Source organism: Bidens hawaiensis, unplaced genomic scaffold (genome assembly GCF_021521415.1).
Source record: "Bidens hawaiensis isolate Kalapana, Puna unplaced genomic scaffold, B.hawaiensis_p1.1 tig00008064_1, whole genome shotgun sequence".
NCBI classification, from domain to species: Eukaryota; Viridiplantae; Streptophyta; class Magnoliopsida; order Asterales; family Asteraceae; genus Bidens; species Bidens hawaiensis.
Genome location: NW_027491569.1, coordinates 857,722 through 878,946, shown reverse-complemented (window position 1 = coordinate 878,946; position 21,225 = coordinate 857,722). Strand labels below are relative to the sequence as shown.

At 34.0% G+C, this 21,225-nt stretch overlaps 1 protein-coding gene across 1 annotated transcript; it reads right to left on the bottom strand.

Moving 5' to 3' along the window:
- Window positions 1-15,496: 15,496 nt before the first annotated feature.
- Window positions 15,497-19,726, bottom strand: LOC143636838 (G-type lectin S-receptor-like serine/threonine-protein kinase At4g27290). Its single transcript, XM_077104330.1, has 6 exons — window positions 18,171-19,726; window positions 17,840-18,086; window positions 17,515-17,722; window positions 17,183-17,420; window positions 16,956-17,106; window positions 15,497-16,050 (listed from the first exon to the last, which is right to left on the bottom strand). The coding sequence occupies exons 1-6, from the start codon at window positions 19,514-19,516 to the stop codon at window positions 15,751-15,753; spliced, it is 2,490 nt and encodes an 829-aa protein (XP_076960445.1). The 5' UTR covers window positions 19,517-19,726; the 3' UTR covers window positions 15,497-15,750.
- Between the last annotated feature and the right edge of the window lie 1,499 nt (window positions 19,727-21,225).

The window sequence follows — 21,225 nt, the reverse complement described above, 5'->3', positions numbered from 1 at the left end:
TTTTGCATCAAGCCTTGGACATAAGGCACATAGCACTCAATCATCGGGACACCGCTGATTGGTGAATGTGCCCTTGTCTTTCGGCTATCAACGCCACCACATGATGCCTGATTAACCTTCCGCCACTTTTAACGTTATTTTAACGAGATTAGTAAAATAACGTCAAAATTAGTGCAATTTTACTTTTGCCCACCCGAGGGTTCACACATATATACATTATATGCGCGCACCGCAAGCAGGGCGTAAATATAACGTTAAGTATTACATATATATAATATAAATTATGCAATTAACATATTTTGCTCACACATACTACATCTATGTTATCATGATAGGTTACGATTATTTTATTGTGATGTTGCTAATTGTTACACATACGTAATATGTTTTCAATTGTTGCAAATACGCAATTGTTACACATCTATGTTATCATGCCATGTTACAATTATTTTATTGTGTGGTTGTAATTGTTACACATACGCATTATTTTATTGTGATGTTTCTAATTTAATGCCCATACGAGTTCAACACATATGTTACACATATGCAATATGTTTTCGATTGCCTCACTAGTAACACTTTTATTACATGTAAGCAACAACTAAACATTATCATATTCTAACATCCTACGTATATATAGTATACACAGACACCTACATATGTGTAGTATACACAGACATTTGCATCAGCATTTACATCACCCGTTTTCAACATATATTACACATATGCAATGCGTCTGCAACTGCAACTGTCTCGTCGATAATTGTTTTCCTTTATTGTTTTTCTTTTCACAATATATATGTAGTAGTTAGTTCTAATATGTTTTAATGGATCAGACGTGACTTATGTGCAGGTGAACTTTGATGTGTGTGATAAATTAGTTGCACGTTTGTTTATGGGTTTCACGAGTACTAGCTATGTGTGCAGACATATTTTGTTAGGCCCGTTTCATTATATGAATTGGAAACGGCTAAAGATGTTGTGGTGGCAAAAAACAGGGTATGCAGGTCACGGGTGAGACCCGTGAACCTGGTTTAGAAAACTCGATTGGAGGACTCGATATCTAAAAATATGTACGGTTCGGCCGGTTATGTATTTCATTTTCAATTGTGACACAGTTCAGTTTGGATATGTTACATGTTAGACCTATGATATCATGGATCCAGTTTACAAAAAAATTATTGTTTTTTTTTGGTAAATTGGTGCATAATGTCATTGGTTTTATAGTTTAATGAATTAAGATTTGTAATTTGATATGATTTTGACTTATTCAAATTGGTGTATAAATTTTGGTTTGATATTTGCAATTTGGTTATTCACAGGTATGTCATATGTGTAGTTATCATCTTACCAAAAACACTTGTATAATTAAAGTTCATGTATTATCAATTTCTTTCGTGTTCATAATGTAATCCTTTTTTTATCTTCATTATATCATCATGTATTCCTTCTTGTAACTTAATGTATGAATTATGATAAGTTTTTTCATGCATCATCCTTACAAAAATCTACCGTTGAAGAAATATTTTTTATAATGAATATGTATATGCAATGAACAGTTGGATGTTGCATATTATATGTGTCAATTAGGCATGTTTTAAGTGCTTTAATGGTGGTATGCTTAGTGGTTTCAAGAATTTGGTTGTAGCTCTTGACATTATTATCATGTTTTTTTAATGAAAAATAACATTAACATTAGCTTAATGATGTTTCTTATGCATTGTATGTTTGTATCACATAAGTGTATTGGTCGTTTACTTGCATTTTAAACATTTTATTCATGCACTCCATAACATACCGCATTCATTCAACACTATATGTTTACGTTGCGTATATGTAATATACATTGGTATTGCATATATGTATTACATGCGTTAATGCACATATGAATACAAGTTTTAACCGTACCAGTCAACTGCAAATTTTCATACATTAATTAACACCACCATGTAAATATACCATAACATTCATATTCAAATTTCATCACAATTTCTAACATATGTTGCACATATTCCATCAAATACAATAACAAGATAACACTACTAAAAGATCCCCTTTTAACTAGTCCCCATACATATCCCTAAGGGACAAACTACCCCACAAACCAAACAATAAGTCCAAAACATACACCTAAACCGGCTAGCCAAAATAAACAAACAAAACCATCCCACAACCCGGGTCAAGACAAACCAAAAAACTAGAGAGCAAAAGTCAAAAGGAACAATGGAGCAAAATCAAGCAAAATTTTCTTGTCATCAAAACCAAAAAAACATGCCTCCAACGCATACCAACCTAAACCAAGTCATACCCGAATGAAATCCGCAACCATAAGATCTACATAATCTAAGTACACTCCAACAAAATATATCCAACTTTGAACTAACCAAGCCCATAACTTGCAACACAAGATGCTCATTCTTTCAAAACTCAACCAACACCATCAGTTAGAAACTTTGCATCAGCAGCAATAGGCATACCAGACCCACCAATGAACTTTCAACTCAACCATGACCAACAACATACTCCCACTCACCCAACCAATACTCCTTAACAACAAAGAAATCCATACTTCAAACTCTCATAAACATAACTATCATTACTCAACATAAAACACAACCCATCATTTTTCAAAAAGAAAAAAAAGACATATGTGTTTTCACATATGTAATGCATATACGTAACACACCAATACTGCACATATGTGCACTACATCAACAATGCACCTGAAATAACATATTGTTTTCATTGTCTGTTTTCCTCCCATGTTTCATGCACTATTTTCTTATTTGCCCAATCGATTTCTTGTCCACTGTTTCAATATAACAATTGAATTATTATTTTTGTTCACATATGCAATACGCGTAATACGTGTATGAGCTACCGCTAATATATTTAATGTATTGTGTAACTTACCAAACTCTTTATCGTCCTTTATTCATTCTTCATTGTTCGTTCGTCTAGACACGAACTTTAATTTCTTGGTATCCAAATTCGTTTGCTATCTCCCATTATTGGCTTTTACGAGTCATGTGTTGTCGGTCCTCGTTTGCCTTATCCTGAAATTTTATTATTACTACCTTTTAACGTTATATACTTGGTAAATTATATAATTGCTATCTCCTATGCATTGAATACGAATATACTCATATAACGTAACTTTACTATGTTTTGACAAACATGTCTGATTCATGTACCATATATATGCAATCAGACAAATATTAAATGGTATTAATGTATTATTGTTCAATTTACAAAAACACACACATAAACTCGACGATGTTCATAACGAGTAAAGCTGACTAATATAATCAGTTACCTGATATTTTTCTTTTAATTTATTTTGGATTTTGTATCTGATTGAAACAATTGATACCCTAAACATTGAAAAAATGAAAAGTATAGACTATCGAACATTATATTGGTGTAATACGTTTAATTGATGGTGATAATACCATTAATACGTAATGCGATCAGTTACCTTATATTAATCTTCATATTTATGAATAATTTTGCATCTTATTGAACCAGTTAACACCCTAGATGAAGGAGACCAGCAATGTGAAGAGATGTGGCCTTGTGTTTTGGGCAGAGCGTAAACAATTGAGAGAGATTTGTAATAAATAAAAAAGAAATCAATTGTGGGATCAAGAGAATATGTATTACTAATTTATTACACGCATGCATTGTTAATATGATTAAAAATATGTATTTACCTGGATTGACATCTTCGTCGCCTGTTGTCCTCCCCTGTTTCATGCCCTATTGTCTTCCCCTGTTTCATACCCAGTTTCCTTTCTTGCCCGCACATTTTCTCGCCTGTTGATTCAATAAAACAATTATGTTATTATGTTTGCTCACATATACAATACGTGTACTACATGTGTAGTGCACATATGAATTATTCTGTTTCGTTCCTTTTGCCTTTCTTTGTAAGTTTTGAAACTGCCATCTTTTTCAGATATAAAGCACGAAAAAATGAGTATCATATGTTTGCTTCAATTATGTGTAATATACCAATGACTCATGTAATACATATGTGCAATCACATGTATACGATTTATTATCAACATATTGTTACTCGATTTTCAGAGATAAAGCACGAAAAACAGAGTATAATGCGTATGTGGAGTGGTATACACAAAATAATGTTTGACTCATAACCAAAAACGCACAATAATATTATATGTTTGCTTCAATTATGTGTAATATACTAATGACTCATGTAATACATATGTGCAACCACACGTATACGAGCTATTAACAACATATTGTTACTCGATTTTCAGAGAGGGCATGAAAAACAGAGTATAATGCGTATATGTAGTGGTATACACAAAATAATTTTTGATTCACAACCAAAAAAGCGCAATAATATCATATGTTTGCTTCGATTATGTGTAATATACTAATTATTCATGTAATACTTTATGTGCAATCACACTTATACGAGCTATTAACAACATATTTCTACTCGATTTTCAGAGATAAAAAACGAAAAACAGAGAAAAATGCGTATGTGTAGTAGTATACACAAAATAATGTTTGATTTACAACCAAAACGCACAATAATATCATATGTTTGCTTCTATTATGTGTAATATACTAATTATTCATGTAATACATATGTGCAATCACACTTATACGAGCTATTAACAACGTATTGGTACTCGATTTTCAGAGATAAAACACAAAAAACAGAGAAAAATGCGTATGTGTAGTGGTATACACAAAATAATGTTTGATTTACAACCAAAACACACAATAATATCATATGTTTTCTTCGATTATGTGTAATATACTAATGACTCATGTAATACATATGTGCAATTACACGTATACAAGCCGATTTTGAGATATAAAGCATGAAAAACAGAGAATCGGCTATCGAATGATTACCTGGTAGTGTTCTTCGGCTTCGATTATTTGTTCTTCGGCTTCGATTACGTGTTCTTCACATTAAATCGGCTGGTTTTAATCTCGTTCGTCTGGTTTGAAGAAACCCTAGGTTGGGATGAACGATGGATCTGATAGATCTGTGTGAGATCTGAGAGAGAGAGAGAGAGAGAGAGAGAGAGAGAGAGAGAGAGAGAGAGAGAGAGAGAAGAAATAGAAAGCGATGGTTTTGATCGGGTTTTTGTTATATTTTGTTAATTCCTTAATTGCCCTTCCTGATAAAAATGGGTTTTGTTATCAATCCTCTTTTATTTTCAATTTTGATTAGGTGAAATCAATGGAAATAATAGAGTTTTCTAGTTCTCTCATTTAGAAGAGTTCTCTCTAGATCCCACCCCATCAGTGCTATGTATAAATATAATTATCAGCGGATAGTCCGTCGCAAAAGCAGACCTCACCGACAAACGATTGGAAAAGATGGTGAGAATCTTACGAAGATTCCCATCTATAGTTATCAATGGTTTTCCATAAGCAATTAGTTCCTACTAACATTTGGACTATGAGAATTTTATTTAAAAGGTTTATTGGATTTTAATAATCCATACTAAATGATATTGGCCCATAATAATCCCTATTTATTTTATCATCATTGGCAGTCCCAAATTTAATAAAGTTGGCCCCCAGTGATCTTCCGTTAAAAAAGACTTAACGATGTTATGTTTTTTTCCGAATCTCAAAGTTTTAGGGCTTTTGATCAAATAACGAGCTGATTGATGTAAACTTAGTTCAAAACGGTGCTTCAAAACGAAGACATAATGCTTCAATTCGAGTGTTCAAACATACAATCACTACGTGAAAGTTGACCTTCGGCCACACGAAAAAAGTGTGGCCGCAGACCTTTAGCCACACACATTTGGTTCAGGTCATATGTGGCCAAAGGTCGAGATACCGTGGGTATGATATGGCCACACATAGTTTTTAGTGGCCTTATGTGGTAATAAGTGTAGCTAAAGGGTACATACATTAGTTGCTGGCAATCAAGAATCCTCTCCAATAAGTGTGGCTAAACGGTAGAAAATGACCACATAACTATTTACTATGAGTGACCATTGCACGTATACAGCCACATGAATTCATGTTTCAGCCACATGAATTTTATAATAATGTGGCCAATAGGGTTTTGTTAAGCTTACATTATGACCTATACCGTGTGGATATAGCAAAGAAATGGCCACTTAAATTAAAAATAGAGTGGCTAATTATATCATACAAACACTAGAAATTACGTTAAAAGTGGCTAAATATGTTTGCTTACCACCCAAACACTCCTTTGTAGATTATAGTGTGGCTATTGTCTTACCGTTTGTCACACATAATGCTTTTTGTAATTTAAAGTGTGGCTATTGTCAAACTTTTCGTCACACATAGTGAGGTATTGTGTGGCTAATCATATCATATAGGCACTTGAGGTTATTGTCAATGTGGCAAAAATTGTGAACTTGCCAGTCAAACACTCTTTTGTAGTTTGTGGTGTAGCCATTGTCTTACCGTTTGTCACACATAATGCTTTTGTAATATAAAGTGTGGCTATTATCATACTTTTGATCACACATAGATAAATGTGGCTATTTCATAAGTTTAACAAACACAATAACATAAATTCAAAACAAGTTTATATTAACAAACCTTCACTAATAAGTTATGAATTCAAAATATTTGAAACTACTACTAATTACTACCGACCTCAAACTTTCTCATAAACTAATCAAATTGTTTTTGCCTTCTTTCTTCGTTTTACTTAAGTTTTTTTCCATTTATTCCATTTGTTGCGCTCGTTCTTCCAACTCGTTTCTTGACTTCTTTTCATATTTTTCCATTTCGGCTCTAACTTTTTGAACCTAAAATTGTTAAAATATTAGCATCATAACTAGTAAAGGGTTAATGTGAGGCGAAACCTCAAAGCACGATGACTATCACGCACAATCACATTAGACATAATGTATACACAAACAAAAACTTGAATCGACGACTTGTTGGTGATAATAATCAATGCCGACTGTACTAAAAAGTCCTAACATGTATTCACACATTCATATCATGGAAAATCAACCAAACATTCATCATACAACTTAACTTATGATCACTTAGTTCACGAGACAGATTATAGCATGTACAAACTGATTATATTCACTAAGAAAAGATTAAGTATAAATTCTACAAAATTTACCACAGTAGAATATATGAATTAGGTTTCTCAAAAAAATTTTATAATATTTTTCTCATACATACAAAACTCACAATAATTCAACCATTAAAGATATGTACCAACAGTTCAGCAGATTGCACAACTACACTTGTATAATGGTTCTATCGACTCATTAATCTAAATTGTGCAAGACCAATTGGGTTGTCTTCAAAACTCATAATACTAACTTTCAGAACTGGAAACAACCCGTTTGGTTTTGTCATTAGGGAGTTATGGTGTCGGAAAGACAGGCCAAAATATAACTCCCCGAATCAGCTTTGACCAGTGTTTTTGTAAAATCATAAAAACTATTCAAAACATGTCCAAAAATTACAAACTTTACCTTTCTGGAAACTAGACTCATAGTGCTATATCCTAGAATCAAAAATCGTTCAGTAATCATCGTTTAACATCAAGTTACATACCAATAAATAAACGAAAATGAATCTGTCAGCAAACTGTTGTCATCAAACAAGTGAAATACATACCTTTTTAGCGATGAAAGAAGATGTACTAAGCTTCAATTACAAGAAATAACACTTAAAATTGAAAATCCCCAAACTTGGTTGTTAGGGTTCTTCACACTCAACACGATTCCGGCAAAAAACGAGATAGAATTGATGAAAACCGACACCACACGTGAATTCCTTACGCAAAAATAATTAGATTAGAGCCCGGAATCAAAGGATTTGGTTAAGAATTGAGTGAGTTAGAGAATTAATGATTGAGGATTATGGCGGGTGTAAAGAGATGAAGAAGAAGAATAATAAGAAGGAATGAAAAGAAAGAACAAAAAGGTAGGTTAAATATGTGGTCAAATTAAATTTAAGAATATGAGAGTAATTCAAAATTTTTTGAAGAAAAGAGGGGGTTGAATTTAATTTGAAATTTTGAGGGAAGTGAAATTAATATGAACTAAATATGAATTTAATTTATTTTTAATAATTAAAATAAAGAGTTGTTAGTGTGTGTGTATATATATATATAACAACTAATTAAAACTTATATAATCTAAAAAAATTGTATTTTAAATATAAAAACATATAAAATAAATACAAGTGATATTTATAGTTGCTCTAAAAGAGTTATATAAGAGTGTAGTAATCAGTGTTAACGCCCAATAAACCATACTTTCATTAGTGGGTCATACTAGTTCTTGATCGGTGTTAGTGTCCTATTATAACATCTATCATGTCACAATTGCTCTAAAAGAGTTGTATAGGACTGTCATTAGTCATGGTTAGGTATTAATGCCTGAAACACACCATACTTTCGTCAATAGACCTTATTTGGCCTTGATTTGTCTCAATGGCCCAACATGTTATACATTCATCAATGGGCCTTGATTGGTATTAGTGGTCATTATAGCATCTATCATGTCCCCGTTGCTACAAGAGGGTTGTATATGAGTGTAGTGAGCCATAGGCATGTGTCAACGCCCGATAACATGTCATACTTTTATTAAGGGGCCATATTGGGCCTTGATTGTTGTTAATGGCCAATATCGTCTCTATCATGTCATAGTTACGTTAACAGGTTGTATAGGAGTGTAGTGAGTCATAGTTGGTCGTCATACTTTGCATTAATGGGCCGTCTTGGGCCTTGATTGTTGTTAGTGACCATTGTAGTCTCTATCATATCATAGTTGCTTTAAAAGGGCTGAATATGAGTTTAGTGAGTCATGGTTTGGTTACGCCCGATAATATGTCATACTTTCATCAATGGGCCTTATTGGACCTTAATTGTTGTTAATGGCCAGTATGGGTCTATCATGTCATAGTTACGTTAACAGGTTGTATAGGAGTGTAGTGAGTCATAATTGGTCTCATCAAATGGCGTTGATTGGTATTAGTGGCCCATTATATCACCTATCATGTCATAGTCGCTACAAGGAGGTTGTATACGAGTGTAGTGAGCCATAGTCATGTGTCAACGCCCAATAACATGTTATACTTTTATTAATGGAACATATTGGGCCTTGATTGTTGTTAATGGCCCAATATATCTATATCATGTCATAGTTAATTTAACAGGTTGTATAGGAGTGTAGTGACTCATAGTTGGTGTTAACGCCTAGTAGCATGTCATACTTTGCATTAATGGGCCGTCTTGGGCCTTGATTGTTGTTAGTGACCCATTGTAGTCTTTATCATATCATAGTTGCTCTAAAAGGGTTGCATATGAGTTTAGTGAGTCATAGTTTGGTTAAAGCCTAATAATATGTCATACTTTCATCAATGGGCCTTATTGGACCTTAACTGGTGTTTGTGACCCATTATAGCCTTTATCATGTCATAGTCGCTTTAATGGGCCATATTAGTGCTTGTAATCTCTTAGTAGCCTATTATGGCATGTGATATGTAATATTAGATATTTAAGGGTTATATCGTGTTATAGGGAGTCATATTAGACCATAATAGACAAATACAAGTCATACATGTCCTAATGGGCTATATTGGGCCTTGAAATCTCTAATGGCCCATTATGCATATAATTTTAAATTGTGTCTTAAGAGGTACAACTCACCTAACCCGTCGATATACATTAAACATAGGGGTGGAAAATGGGTTGGGTTGGGTCGAAACGGGTTATGGTTCGGAATGGGTTAGGGTCGAAACGTGTCAGGGTTGGAACGGGTCAACTAGAAAAAAGGTTGTTATGGTTCGGGTCGGAACGGGTCAAGTTCAAAAGGTTCGGGTCATAACGGGTCCGGGTCAAAATGGGTCAAGGTCGGAACGGGTCAAAACGGGTCTCGAGTCTTTTTTTTTTTAACAAGGACAACGGAGGAAATGTTTTAGTTTTATCATTAAAATTCATATTCCAGTCCAGTTCGTTTCAGCACTTAACAACTCATTTTACAGCAAACACATGCTAAACAGCTCGTTTCAGCGATTTTTCATTCCGTTTAAGCACTTAACAGCTCGTTATTACAGCAAACAACATGCTAAACAGCTCGTTTCAGTGACTTTTCATTCCGTTTCAGCACTTAACAGCTCGTTTTAACAGCAAACAGCATGTTAAACAGCTCATTTCAGCAAGTTTTCAGTTCGTTTCAGCACGTAACAGCTCGTTTTTACAGCAAACTTCATGTTAAATAGCTTATTTCATCAATTTTTTAGTCCGTTTCAGCACTTAACAGCTTGTTTCAGCACTTAACAGCTCGTTTTTACAGCAAACAACATGCTAAACAGCTCGTTCAGCGATTTTTTAGTCCGTTTCAACACTTAACAGCTCTTTTTAACAGCAAACAGCAAGTTAAACAGCTCGTTTCAGCAAGTTTTCTATTCGTTTCAGCAAGTAACAGCTCGTTTTTACAGCAAACATCATGTTAAACAGCTCGTTTCATCAATTTTTCAGTCCGTTTCAACATTTAACAGCTCGTTTCAGCACGTTTTGACCAATTTTGCAGCAATTCAGCAATAAAAAATCAATAGTTCAGCTCGTTTTTGCCCGTTTCAGCAGATTACATAACCAATACTTCAAAACGTTTTGTGTTTTTAATCCAGAAAACAAGTATAGGCAAACGTTTACTGTTTTCAAAACTAGTATGCAAGTATGTCCGTGTTTTCAATCCAAAACCTGGTGTCACGTGTAACAGAGTTTTCTCAAAACCAAATGAATGCATTTGACTCGTTAACTGTTACCTAGTACTAGTGTTTTAAGTTATGAGAGTATGTTCAAAAACACATGACTCTAAGACCCACGTATGAACTCACACAAACACAAACTTGACCCGACGAATTGTTGGTGATAATAAGTAATGTCAACAATACCGAAAGTCCTAATATGTATCCACACATCATATCATGGCAAAGCAACCAAATATTCATCATACAACTTAACTTATGATCATTCAGTTCACGAGACAGATTCTGGCATGTACAAACTGATTTCATTCACAAAGAAAAGATTAAGGATAAATTCTACAAAATTTGCCACAGTATGATATATGAATCAGGTTTCTCAAACAATTTTTATTATATTTTTCTCAAGCATAGAAAACTCACAATAATTCAAACATTACAGATAGGTACTAACAGTTCAGCAGATTGCGCAACAAAAACTAGTTTAATGGTTCTATCAACTCATTAAACCAAATTGTGTAAGGCCAATTGGGTTATCTTTTAAACTCATAATAATAAGTTCCAGAAGTGGAACCAACCCGTTTGGGTTTGTCATTAGGGAGTTATGGTGTCCGAAAAATGGACCAGAATATAACTCCCTGAATCAGCTTTGACATATGTTTTTGTAAAATCATAAAAGGTATTCAGTACTCATCCAAAAATTACAAAATTTACCTTTTTGGAAACTAGAATCAGAATACTATATCCTAAAATCAATAATCGATCAATAATCATCATTTAACAGCGAGTTACAGACCAATCAATAAATGAGAACGAATCTGTCAGCCAACTATACTCAACAAAACTCAAACCCTAACATGTTTATGACATCACTAGGGTTCTAATTAATCATGTTAAAAAACCCCGTTAGAAAATATAATCCAACAATGATAAAAAGTAAAGATTCAAAAATGTCACTTGCAACTTGTATCAAGATTGTTTAAATTAGAACGAATACTAATCGATTGAATCCAAGACCTAATTGCTTACATTCAAAACCTCGAACACCCAAATTTCTCAAAATTAAAGTATAAATCACCTACCTAACCAAGATGAGCTTCAATCGATGTTAATGAGTGACGAAAGTATTAGCAGCAGGTGATGGATTAGGGTTTGGTTACTGAATGGTGGATGTCTGGTTGGTCACACAAAAGAATTAGAATGTGGCTATTAATTATCAATAGTCACACTTTTGTTTTAATGTAACTGTTAGGTTTTAGCCATACATAAAAATTTATAAGTGGCTATAAAATAATGCTTTATGGTCACATAAACCCCTTAAGTGTGACCACATGTATAAGCTTTTAGCCACATATGAAACAATTAAAGTGTGGCCATTAACTACTAACGGTCACACGTTTTGTTTGTTGTCACCGTTAACTTTTAGCCACATATAAAACTTATAAGTGGCTAACAAACAATACTCTATGGTCACATATACCCGTAAGTGTGGCCATATGTATTAGTTTTTAACCACATCGTTATCAAACTACTGTGAGCGTAGATCATATTTGGCCATAGTTTACTAAGTGTGGCAAGTAAAAGTCACATGTTTTTATGAAATTGTGGCTAACGTTTTCGAACAACTGTGTTTTTTGTCACACGAATTGAAAAAGTGTGGCTAAATGTTCCAGAAAGTGTGATTTTTTGCCACAAAAATCTAATTTATGTGGCTAAAGGTTCTAACAGGTGTGTTTTTTGTCACACGAATTGAAAAAGTGTGGCTAAATATTCCAGCAGGTGTGATTTTTTGCCACAAAAATCTAATTTATGTGACTAAAGGTTCTAACAGGTGTGTTTTTTGTCACACGAAATGAAAAAGTGTGGCTAAATGTTCCAGCAGGTTAGATTTTTTGCCATAAAAATCTAATTTATGTGGCTAAAGGTTCTAACAGGTGTGTTTTTAGTCACACGAATAAAAAATGTGTGGCGAAAGCGACCTTTAGCCACACATTTAGACCGAGGTGTGGCAAACCGCCCAGAGCATGTGTGTGGCTAAAAGCCAATATTCACGTAGTGAATTAACAAAAGTCAAGCCGTTTGATCATTGTTTTGAGCTAAGTTTAACATCAATCGATTCGTATCCTCCTTCCAATCAAAAGCCCTAAAACATTAGCTTGAAATCCGGAAAAAAGTATAATGTCGTTAAGTCCTTTTTAACGAGGGACAACCGGGGGCCAATTTTTTTTAATTTGGACCGCTAGTGACGATAAAATGAATATGGATTATTATCGGTCAATATTGCTCTATAGGGATTATTAAAATCCAATAAACCTATTTAAATGATGTATTCATAAGATTTTTGTAGGATCATTAATTAGTGATACACTAATACTCGTTTTTTAGCAATGTAATTAAGATCTCAAGGTTAAGCGATTCTATAAAGGGGGGCAAAAATACAAAGAATGAGAACAATTTATAACCACACAAATTAACCCTTCAAATAATAATAATAATAATAATAATAATAATAATAAAATCATAACTCAAAATCTAATACAAAAACGAAAAAAAGTAAAAACATAAAAATGTTTCCACCGTCTTTCTCGTTAAAAAAAGATACAATGTTGTGGAAAAAAAATCATTGTGTCGTTTTGTTATCATTGTGTTTTGTGTATATTTTCGTCATTAACTGAGTCTTTTTTCCTTGACATCTTGCTATTTTTTATCTTGATATTGTGTTATATTAATCAACATTGTGTTATATTTTTGTTCAACATTGTGTTATATTTTGCGAACTACTGTGTCTTTTAGTTATAATTGTGACTTTTGTTTATTTTTGTCATTGTGTCTTTGATCTCGACATTGTTTTTTTCGTCTTTTTTTTAACGAGTAAAACGGAGGAAACATGTGAGTTTTTATTTTTTTTGTTGTTTTTTATTTATATTTTGAGTTATGATTTTCTTTTTGAAATTTTTGTTTAGGGGTTTTTTATATGGTCACGAATCCTTCTCACAATTCTCATTTTTGTCTTACTTTGTATTTTAACTTTTCCCACCTAAGAGCATTCTCATCCAACCCCCTATTTTATGTGAGTAAAGAATTTTTATATTTTAGAAAACGTAGTGATTGTTCTGTAAATTTGAAAAACTACTGTTCACCCCCTATAACTTTTTTAATATTTTTTTAAAGTAGTTGTTAGTGAGGAAAAGAAAAAAGATAATGATAACGATATAAAAAAATATTACTTATTTGAAATGAAAGAGGAAATGTAGCGAGTTTTAATGTAATTTTTGATTTAAAGTTAGAGTACGAGATGAGAATGCTCGATTCAATAGTGGTCCCTAATCTATAAAGTTAAAAAAATAAAATAAAATTATAAAATATACAAATGAATGGATTTTTAATTTGTTTCTCTATCCTCATATCATATTTTCCTGTCTATCAATTTTTTTCTACAATGCACATGTATACTTAGACTACATGCACAGACAGTGACGGATCTAAACAAGAGATTCAGAGGTAACATTAACATATTTTTTTTTGCTATAATTCACACTATGTAAACAAAACAAAATAGAAACATGATAATTAATAAATATTTATTATAACATATAGGGTGCAAATGTATCCTTTTTGGTTTTTAAAAGCTTGAAATCAAGCAATTATATCATCTTATTTAACTTATTATTTATTTTCTTTCCTAAAAGTGTACTTAACAATATGCGAGCTGTTCTCACAAATCAGCTTTAATACCGCAAGAAAGAGACCTTTAGATAAAGAGTCTTCAAATTCATTATGACTATGAAATGATAGACTAGTTTCTAACAATAATCTATAACTGTGAACAGAACCCAATAATCGATATCAATTTTCAATCTTTTTTTTCCATACTACGCTTAGTGACATTTACCTTATAGGATCGCTTTTGATTCAAGAATTTGTTATATTGTTATATTTTTTTGCCGTCTTATTATGAACACTATTAACTTCCCCAACGTGATCTTTTAAGGCACTCGGTTTACTCCAATTACAAAAGCCCCCACTTATAAAAGTCTCCATTCCGCCTTGATTACCAACATTTTCATTAAACAAGTATAATAGCATAACCAATATGCCTTTTCTTGTTTAGTGTTATAATCCAACCAATGGTGTTTATCAAACCATTTTACATAAAAACGTCTCCAACCACTAGAATAGTTTGTATATTTAAAGTCATAATCTCGTGATTGAAAAACCTTTTTAACAAGACATGCTCTTCTTATGTCATCTATTTGGTTAGGATGATAACTAGCAATATCAATTGTATTTGGTATTGAAGGGCTTGAAGGAATATTTAGACCAATATTATCATTTTCTTTCATATCATTCTCAATATTTGAACGTGGACCGATATCTTCATTTTCTTGCATATCATCAACAATATTTATACTTGGAGCCGAAATATTTGAACTTGGTGTTGGATCGATATCATCATTTTTTTTCATTTAAACAGATTGCTAAAGCGGGCTGCTGAGCCTGTTTATGTTTGATGCTTCTAGTTCACGAATAAAATAAAAGAAAGGTTAATGGGTTTTATTAATTTGCTTTGGGCTTTAAACTTTGTTTGGGGTTTAATTGATTTGAACTTTTAAATTGGTTGGGCTTTTAACAAACATGGTAACATAAATTTTTTCAGGGGTAGCGAAATACGTACACAGACAAAAAAAACTTTTTTGCACTGCCGATGAAAAGTTGAGGGGTCGCGGAGGTTACCCTCCGTTGTGAACTAGGTCCGTCCCTAAGCACAAACACATAGACTCGGTGACTGATCCAGGATTTGTTGTCAGTGAGAAAAGAAAAGATTGGTTAAGACTGGCCAAATATATCAAAAATAGATCGGACTAAACATGTCAAATAATGATAATTTAAGTTGATTAATTTCCCAAAGCAAACCATAAATCTCTACGATGCCAACACATATTCAAACTTCTAACATTCATCATATACATAATAATTAATTTACAAACAAAAATAACTTAAAAATGATGAACACATTTCTTCTAATCATCATCTACCATCTACTTGACTTATAGTTACTCCATTAACCGATGATCGTAAAGAAGGAATTGAGGTGGAGTTGATTTCACTTTCTTGTACAAAGAAAGCTGGCTTTTTGGGAGAAGGAAGTGACCCTTCACCACCCAACATACCAAGCACAGTCGGCGTGTCAGGTCTATCTTCTACTCGTTGTTGCACACACAATAGGCCAACATGTATTGATCTCAACACCTCACTAGCAGAATAGGAGGTGAAGAAACATTCATCAATCAGATTGAGAGGCTTTCCTTCTTTGTAAAGTCTCCATGCCTACATGAATATAGATAAAAAGAAAATCTCAAATTGGCGTTTAAGAGCGTCACTTACTCATACTTCATCACATATATGAACATACGACTGATTGTGAATTGTCACAAACATGCAATACAGATATGGAGAGAGGATCAAATCTGAACCTTTAAATAATAAGGAAGCAAAACAACTTTTTTTTGCTCTTGGATCATATTTCAATGGATGATTGTAGTCTCCGAGTATTACATCTCTTGCACTCCATTCATATAAAACGTCCGTTTCTTTTGTTCTCTCCATGATTAAAAGCCCAAAAAGTTAATTTGTCTCCTCGTTATTAATGGTTCTTGTTTGAACTCACATTTTCAAAAATGTATGCATATATATCTAAATGTAGCGTGGTAAAATATTATATTTTCAATCAATGGATGATAATATTCCTTTAAGCTCGGTCCATTGCTCGTGTTGTGGAGGTGGAATTGAGACCGTTGATCACCTTTTCACTTCTTGTGGTTATACGGCTGTGGTTTGGGATGGCTTAGCTTCTTGGTGCAAAATTCACAGGTTCAGTAGGTCTAAGTTTGAAGATGTGATGGACTTTCATAATTCTCTTTTGGTGCCTACGGCTAAGAAAGATGTTATTCACGAGATTGTTATTATTGCTTGTTGGAGGATTTGGAAATTAAGCAAGGAATGAAAAAGTGTTATCCAATAAAGTGGTTAGAATTGAAGAGATAATAGGAGACATTAAATCTCTTAGCTTTCTTTGGTATTGTAATAGGCCAAGATTTAAACCGATCCTTTGGGAGGATTGGTGCCCGTTTAAGTTGATGTAATGCTGTTTGTTTCTAGCCCCGTCGGACTGTTTATATAAAGTTAACTTTCAAAAAAATGGATGATAATATTCAACACAGTGACACACTTACATGTCCAAGAAGGTTACCATCATGGTCTTCATGAACAAAACCTCTATTTTTCTTTCCGCTTACAATTTCTAGGACTAAAACTCCAAAGCTGAAAATATCTGACTTTACCGAGTAGAGACCGTTCACTGCATATTCTGGAGATATGTAGCCCCTGAATCAATACACAAAAGAGATATATAAAACACAAAAAAAATTAAACAGTACGAATCGAATTAAGGGATTCTTACAACGTTCCCATGACTCTCTTTGTTTTTGCTTCACTCTCGCCTTCTTTAAACATTCTGGCCAAGCCGAAGTCTGATATCTTTGGATTCATCTGATGATCAAGTAGAATGTTCCCTGCTTTTAAGTCCCTGTGTACAACTTTAAGCCGGGAATCTTGATGAAGATAAAGAAGACCTCGAGCTATACCTTGAATTATCCTAAAGCGGTGTTCCCAATCAAGTAATGAGTTTTTGGATTCATCTGCTCAAGACAATAGCTGGGTTTATATGTTTTGTATTCCTTTGCATTTTTAATCGATTTGTATATTTTATTTTGGATTTTATGAGAGCCTAACCAAATAAAAAACTGTCGAGGCTTTTGTTAGGCATGTATTCATATATTAACATTTTCTCTTGGCCTTGAATACAATATCCTAAGAGCTTCACAAGATTCCGATGCTGAAGTTTAGCAATACATATAACTTCATTCTTGAATTCAACAAGTCCCTGTCCGGAGGACTTTGATAGCCGCTTCACAGCAATCTCTTGTCCTTCTAGCACACCCTGGTGGATCAAGATTGTTATTATTAATATTATGTACACTTGTGTTGAATATAAACCCAAAGTTGTTCAATATGTACTTATTCAGGTATGAACATCATTTTAATATTAAATTATTACCTTGTACACCGGTCCAAATCCACCTTCTCCCAGTTGGTTGTTGACCGAAAAGTCATTTGTAGCCCTTGAAATTTTTGAAAAGCTAAATAAAGGAACCTCTGCACTTCTCATCTGGCTGTTGCTCTCTGCATCTGATCTCTTCTTCCATTTTCTCCTAATGTAGAGTGCCAATACGAGGCCAAGCAAACTCAACATGGCTGATGTTGACGTAGTAACTATCATAACTACTTTTTTCTTTTTATGGAACCTGGAATGGAGGAAACAAGTATTGACCGTACAATAAGCGCTAAAAAACAAGGAATGCAATAAATTTGTAATGTTATTGGTTTACCTAAATTCTGAGGCTGCAAGTCTAACATAAAGATCTTGGCCATTTTGTGCGTACACTCGGACATCAATCAAATCCCCAAACCATAGCAAGCACCCATTTCCACCTGATGTGATGTTTGGATTTGCAAAGGCAGTGCACGAACAATTATTCTTGCAAGCTACCTCACACTCCAGCAGGCTCATGTCGCTTCTAAAGACAGCATTCTCCGTGTCTGGTAATTTCATGCTTAAAAACTTATGGAATGCCTTTCCAGGCCCACAATCCAAGGCTATGCTCCGTCTACAAACACGTGTACCATTATCAAGACTCATGTCGTCTGAGCTTTTTAGTTCAAATCCTTTCAAGCATCCACAGTTAGGAGAAGTGGCAGTATTACAAATCCCATACGAGCCACATACTCCGTAGTTGTCACAATAATCTACTGGTAAGGTGTCAACACGCATCCAATCCCAGTTTGGAAATTTTAGCTGCAAGAACTCAAATTTACCAGCGGGAGTTATGATAGTTCTTGACAAGTGTATGGTGGTATTGCTTGTAGAAATATAAGTAAAATACATCTCGTTCTGATCCGCCACCAAATAACTAACGTATGGCGGATCAGCAGTGTCAGGAGTACTGAGTGGCCTACCAGAAAATGCTATGCCATTATACGGCCCAATCCTGGTTTCTATGGCGGAGTTTTTTCTAATATATGATTGTTGATATTTACCCTTAACCGATAAAAACCTTAATGTATACTCTCCTGGGGAAGGATCATCCGCACTCCTCCATGATGTCAGATACGTTTCTCTTCCGGTTATGAAGTTCTTGCCCGACTTCATTCCTGGTAAGAGGGTATCTCCAGGGTAATCAAAACTTTGCCAAATAACATTTTCATTTCCATTCTTAATAACCAGATTGCCTGAATCCAAGAGTTGTACTATAAGATTTATATTTGTACCAGAAGCTGAGGAGTTGGATGACCAAATGACTTGGTTAATACCGTTAACAAGAGTCAGATTGCCTTGGTTGTCAAGTTTGACCACACCCGAGTTGTCTAGAAGTGGAGTTTCCCGGTTTGCAACCCATGCAATCGTTGGCAGTGAAATGTTCTTAAACCATATTCCCAGGTAACGATTTCTTGAACTGCCCGGGCTAAAGAAGCCTAGCTCAAATATTGCGTTCTCTGAAACAATGGTCTGACCATCTGAGATATTTTGATGCATAGGTATGGTGTCTGAAGACCGGGAAGTTGTTAGCATTAGAAAGAAGAAGGTGATCGTACAAGGGAATAACATTTTAGTTTGATTGATAAGTATGCACAAACTATTTGAATTCAACTTGATAACACTTTTATGGATCAACATGAAGTCAAAGTTCAAAGAAGGTGGACATTTTTAATTTCAGTCATTCTTTAAAGCATGAAACTTTCTTAGTCAATGAAAAGTATGTGATTTGATAGTTTATTGTTTTCAGTCATTCTGTTAACACCAACTAATCATTTAAATTATCAAGTATTTAAATCATTTCTATGATTAAACCCAGCCCACAGATCTTGACCTTTAACCAAAATATAACCTTTTCTCTTGAAGAATCCTGACTATGAACAAACCAAAACCCGGGATTTTCATCAAAACAGATTATATAAATCAACGAGAATGCATTCAACAAATCTTCTTTTTTTCTTTAAAGACTTTGGGACAAATTTTTTCTGATCTCTAAAAATACATCATCAAGACATCCAGTGTAAGTAAAAGACACAAAATCATATTAATATTTTCTTTTTGATACTCATATTGTTAATAACACGGTGTACAGTGAGAACAGTATTGGCCCAAAAACGAAGCAGATGATTAATTAGCCTGCAACAGTAAGGTGTGAGAACAATGTATCAACATTTCTTTTGGCGACACCTTTTTGTTGTCAAGTTCTAGGATACGATGACTAGTGTAAAATGCCGTGGATTACCATGTATGTAGTCAAAAACAGATGTAGAAAAATACTCAAGGGAGTTGTCATTTCTCAAAGTAAAAATAGGAATGCCAAATTGGGTTTTTATTTCAGCACAAAAACTTCTAAAAAGATTAAATAGCTCAACTTGTTTCATTGAGAACACACATGTGCAACACAGTCTAATGATGACAAACGCGACAAACTTGGGCTAGTTTCTTTCAGCTCGCAAGAATGGGATGACCAGGTGATGAAGATAACAATACAGCTTTGGCACCATATAGGTGATGAAGATAAGATGCACCCACCTCTTATTTTAGGTACGCTTGTTGGTACTAGAGTTTGCTAATTTCGCCTTTGTTTTTATTAAGAATTGATGTTCGGAAAAAAATTAATAGAATGTGGGCCGGGTTAAGCCTAACAGATTGGACACATCAGGGCTGCAAGTGCAAACATTGAATGGGTTGAATTGTTATAAGTATACACGGAGCCACAAACGTGTCGGAGGGGCTAGCCCCAGATTATCATTTATGTATTAGTTACTAAACGTGGTGTACGGTTTTAAATGGAACAGTAAACGGCCACAATCATTTTACTTTCATTGACAATGAAATTTCATTCTTGGGTTATGTTGAAGGGAATAATCTGTTGCTTTGATTTACTCTAACCATTTACATAAATATAGAATATGTCTCATCTATTTAGGGATAATACTAACTAATCAATATTCTCTTTAATTAGCCGATTTACATTCTAAGAATACATATATCTATTAGACCCCACAGTCGAAGCTGGAGGTTCACGAAGGCTGAGACTGGTATGAAAATCTTCAAATAGGACTTTTGGAAGAGCCTTCGTAAATATGTCAGCAATCTGGTAACGGGATGGGACATGTGAAACGCGGACGAGACCTCGTTGAACTTGTTCACGAACGAAATGAATGTCAAGCTCGATGTGTTTGGTTCATTGATGCTGAACTGGGTTACCTGATAGATAAATGGAATCAAATTATCATAGTACACCAATGAAGCGTGCGCAAGAGTGCGATGTAGTTCCATAAGGAGGTTTCGAATCCAATAGATTTCGGCAACTACATTTGCAATACCTCGGTATTAGGCTTCGGCAC